At 51.8% G+C, this 4,385-nt stretch overlaps 1 protein-coding gene across 1 annotated transcript in view; it reads left to right on the top strand.

Annotated features, from left to right (window-relative positions):
- Window positions 1-3,186, top strand: part of CASZ1 (castor zinc finger 1) — a gene marked incomplete at its 5' end in the record, with an annotated part of 29,685 nt that extends 26,499 nt beyond the window's left edge. Inside the window, one exon of the mRNA XM_010145422.1 lies at window positions 1,952-3,186. Within this exon, the coding sequence (XP_010143724.1) occupies window positions 1,952-3,186 (1,235 nt within the window). The remainder of the gene's footprint in view (window positions 1-1,951) is intronic.
- Between the last annotated feature and the right edge of the window lie 1,199 nt (window positions 3,187-4,385).

Below are 4,385 nucleotides of genomic sequence, written 5' to 3' on the forward strand. Positions count from 1 at the left end.
TGCCTGTCTGAGAACACAGAAGTGGTTTAACTGAAGTTTTACACACTTCTGTTTGACTTGTTGTAAAAGCTGGGCAGATAGATTGAGTTTAAACCAGGTGAAATTTAAATTCTACCTATTCCCCAGATTTCCCATCCGGAGTCTTCCCCTGATTCCTGTCTGGAGGCAGACAAGATGAGTGGTCATAGAATGATAAAAGACTTGATGGTTTGGCTGTAATGTCTTTTTAAAAGGACAGCAGCAATTTGTCCAGGCAGTGATGGGCTTACACTAGTCGCCTGGAAGCAGAGAGCTAGATTTTACAATGCCAGATGTTCAGGGGGTGAGCAGTGAGTTAATTGGTCACAGATTCTATAGCTAAGAGCTCGCTAATTTAAAATCCACAGCCACAGAAAGTTATTCTTTCACTGGTAGCTGGTTAAATTAGCCTTACCGTGCAGTTTCCACCAGCTACATGTCACTAAAACGGTCTCACCATGCATGCCCCAAGCTGGCGTCCGTAAGCGCAGGCTGAGCAGGAATTGTGTGTACCAGTGGGTGTGGAAAGACCCTTTGGTCCTTGCTCATCCTGCAGTCGGTACAGCCTGGCCACGCGAACGGTGCAGGAGGTTGGGCTGCTGCTACCGTTTCCATCGACTTGTATCTTGAGCATGGTGCCAGTTTAACTTCTGGCAGGCAGCTCCCTTCGAAGAAAGGAAGGCCACCTTCTCCCAAAGGGTTGTCATTGGAAGGACCAGATATGGCAAAACTAGCATTCGTCACTTCAATACCTGCTTCTCAGCTAGAAAAAAAATAACTCTACACCAGTCAAACAGAGGACTGGTTCCTCAGTCTGCTAGGCAGGGATGCAGGCTGCTCTGGGTTCTGGGCCCCAGGCACTGCCTCTCACAACTCATGCCTCTTCCTAAGAGAAGGCAGTTTCAGCAAGAGGAGGCCAAAGAAAGAAGTATGTTTTACTTGCAAGCTGTAGTTTCCAGCTACACTCACCATTCTGCACCTGGTGAGAAATTCTTGCCTCCAACCTTGTCTGTGCTGCATGTGGATACTGGAGATCGTGGTTTTATTCTGGAAACAGCAGGCAGAGAAGAAAAAAAGTTAACAGATATAATGAGGTCGAGTCCTTGATGTCAGCTTGATCCTAGGGGACATGAGCACTAGCCAGTTATGCTGGCCCTGTGAGTGGAGGTGGAAGATAGATGAGGGCTCTTTATTTACTAGGGGCATCATGTGATTTTTGAGACCCAAGGGAAAGCTGTAGAACTGGTATTTTCTCTCGGAGTCCACTGGCTAGTGATGATGAGAATTAGCCCCATTGAACATCTGTCCATCTGTCTTTCTAAGTGCACTCATCATAATATGTAGGCTCATTACAGTGAGGGATGGTGCAGTCTCCTGGCCAAAGTCCATCCTATTTCTATAAATTCCCCCCCTTGCAGTTTTAATCATGCATGGGATCTTCCTTCGCTTCCTCCCTGTCCTTGGCAATTGTAGTGCGTTCCGAGAGCCTGGGTAGGGGAAAACAGCATTACACCATTACACGTACCAGTTCTTAACAGGCTTAAACTTCTCACCTCTTCAACCCCAGTGACCTACAGCATCACACCTCAGTCCTGGGATTGGAACAAACCAGCTTCTCTGTATTAAAGTCTGATTTGAGGAAAACAGGGCTAGAGAATAACTGAGCAGCAGGAGAAGCCCTGATTGCAGCAAACCAGAGAAGCGACAGGTAGCCCCTGGACCACGTCAGGAATGCTGAGCAGCAGGTAGAGGGAAGTGGGCCGTGCTGGAAATGGAGGCGGCCAGCCCATCATCCCAGACAGCCTGGGGATGAGCCGCTGGGTGGGAACAGCCGCAGCATTGTGCCGTGGCACATACAGAGCTTGCCAGGCTGGTCAGGAGATGAAGGGAGACCTGGCTGTCAGCAACACCGCTCTTGGCTTTCTCTCCTCAGGGAACACCATCACTATGCCAACTGCCTCGGGGGCCAAAAAGCGTTTCTGGATTATCGAGGACATGTCCCCGTTTGGCAAGCGCCGCAAGACCGCATCCTCACGCAAGATGCTGGATGAAGGGATGATGCTGGAGGGATTTCGGCGCTATGACCTCTACGAGGACTGCAAGGACTCCAGCTGCCAGTTCTCTCTCAAGGTTACTCACTACCACTGCACGCGGGAGAACTGTGGCTACAAATTCTGTGGCCGCACCCACATGTACAAGCACGCCCAGCATCACGATCGTGTTGACAACCTGGTACTGGATGATTTCAAACGCTTCAAGTCTTCACTGAGTTGCAACTTCCCAGACTGTCAGTTCTCTGGCAATAGCACACACTTCCACTGTCTGCGCTGTGGCTTCCGCTGCACTGACAGCACTAAGGTGACAGCCCACCGTAAGCACCACGGCAAGCAGGACGTCATCAGTGCCGCTGGCTTCTGCCAGTTCAGCTCCAGCGTGGACTGCGAGGTGCCTGACTGCAAGTACAAACTCAAGTGCTCCCACTTCCATTGCACCTACCCTGGCTGCAAACACACGGTGGTGGGCATGTCACAGATGGACTCGCACAAGCGCAAACACGAGAAGCAGGAGCGGGGGGAGCTTCCTGCCATCTCCCCTGGCCCTGAGGGCCTTGCCCACTCCACTCTCGAGTATGACATCCAGAACTCTTCCATCAACCTGGACAGTTCCCTCAACCTCAGCACCGACAACAACAGCTCCCTCTTCTTCCTGCAGAACGCGGCTGGCGTGGGCCTCAGTGATTCCCTGGACCTCAGCAAGAAGCAGTCGGAAGTCACTGAAGGTCCATCACCGAGCAGAGCCGGGACCGCACCTCAGGAGAGGGCAGCAGTGGCGTCTGGCTCTGGTGATGTGGAGGACGAAGACGACTCTTCCCAAGAGGATGATGAGGAGGAAATGAATGAAGAGGAGGAGGATGATGAAGAGGATGATGATGATGATGACGATGAGGAGGATGACGAAGAGGAAGACTTGAACACAGATTCTGAAGAATCTCTCCCTGACCCGGAGGGCCTGGCTACTAAAGAAGATGGAGAACCTGAAGAGGCTGCTGCTTCTGCCGACCATGGCGATGCTTCCAGGCCACAGGGCGAGCCAGCCCCTACTCCAGCTCCCGCTCCAGCCCCCGCTGCTGCCCCAGCCTCTACCGTTGCTCCAGCAGCTTCTCCTTAACCTTTGAGACAACAGCAGCAGTGGTTTGGTTTTGCAATTACGTGGAATTACTAAGAGGACCCCATATGAGGCAAGAACAAAGACTGGGATGGCAAGTGAAAAAACAATCTCCGTGCCACACACACACGGGAGAGAGAGAGAGGAAGGAAGGAAACCCCCACTCCTCCACAGGCCCCGTAAGAGACAGGTTCGCAGCAGGACTGGTGCTGCACCCCTCCATTCTGCCGATCCCAGAACACGGGGGCAGGACGCAGGAAAAAATACCCTTTTACACGGATACGAACCTTGAGGGTACCAGCTGCTTTTCCTTGCTCCCGGCACGGTGCACGGGGCCTGTGCCCATCTGGGGACCCTTTGTTATGGGTGGGGCTCTATCCCCCCATTTTTCTTCCGGGTTTTATTTTTCCACATTTTCAGTTGTACGATATTAATAATAATCTCCACTTCTTGGAGGGGGGTGGGTGGGAACAACAGCTAATGAATTTTAGAGGTAGATACCTATGTGTGTGTGCATGTGTGTCTAGACAATGTCCACACGCACACACACGTATAATGTTCAAGGAATTGGTGTCACAAAGACGACGAGCTCAGCCTTTGCCGGTGGGAAGGAGGGGTGAGGGGTGTGCGCTCTCTCTCCCCATCGCTCCCCCCTTCTTTCTCCAGCATTAAATGAATGGCATCAGACAGCCAGGGTGGGAGCGGGTATTTATTGTCACAGAAATGAGGACGCATTAATGAACGAGCAGGGGTGGGAATGGGACACTCCTCTGTTCTTCCAGATCCTTTTTACTGTTAATAATTTTGAATGCTATTTATATTGTAAAACTTTCTCAGTCTACACTTTCTCTGTAGGACACGACTCCTCATCCCTGCTGCTCTGCCTGTAGGGACTGAGCTGGAGTAACTTGGGAAGAACTCGGCAGGCAGTTCAAGGGTCTGTCACACTGGAGGACTGGGGTTAATCTCCATCCAGTTCCATCTCTTCCCCTCTGTTGAGGGTGAGGCGTTTTTGTGGTGCTTCAGTATCCCCATCTCAGGAGGCTGTGAGCTGACGCTCTGTCCCACAGTGCAGCACAAGGAGCACCGTGCTCACAGAGGAGCGTCCAGCCATTAAAGCAGCCTTGAAAATACTACCTGCTCGCTGACCGGGCAGCCGTACGTGACAGGTATGTCCCCAGGGCCTTGTCCCTTTCCCTGGG

Source organism: Buceros rhinoceros, unplaced genomic scaffold, assembly GCF_000710305.1.
Source record: "Buceros rhinoceros silvestris isolate BGI_N320 unplaced genomic scaffold, ASM71030v1 scaffold17631, whole genome shotgun sequence".
NCBI classification, from domain to species: domain Eukaryota; kingdom Metazoa; phylum Chordata; class Aves; order Bucerotiformes; family Bucerotidae; genus Buceros; species Buceros rhinoceros.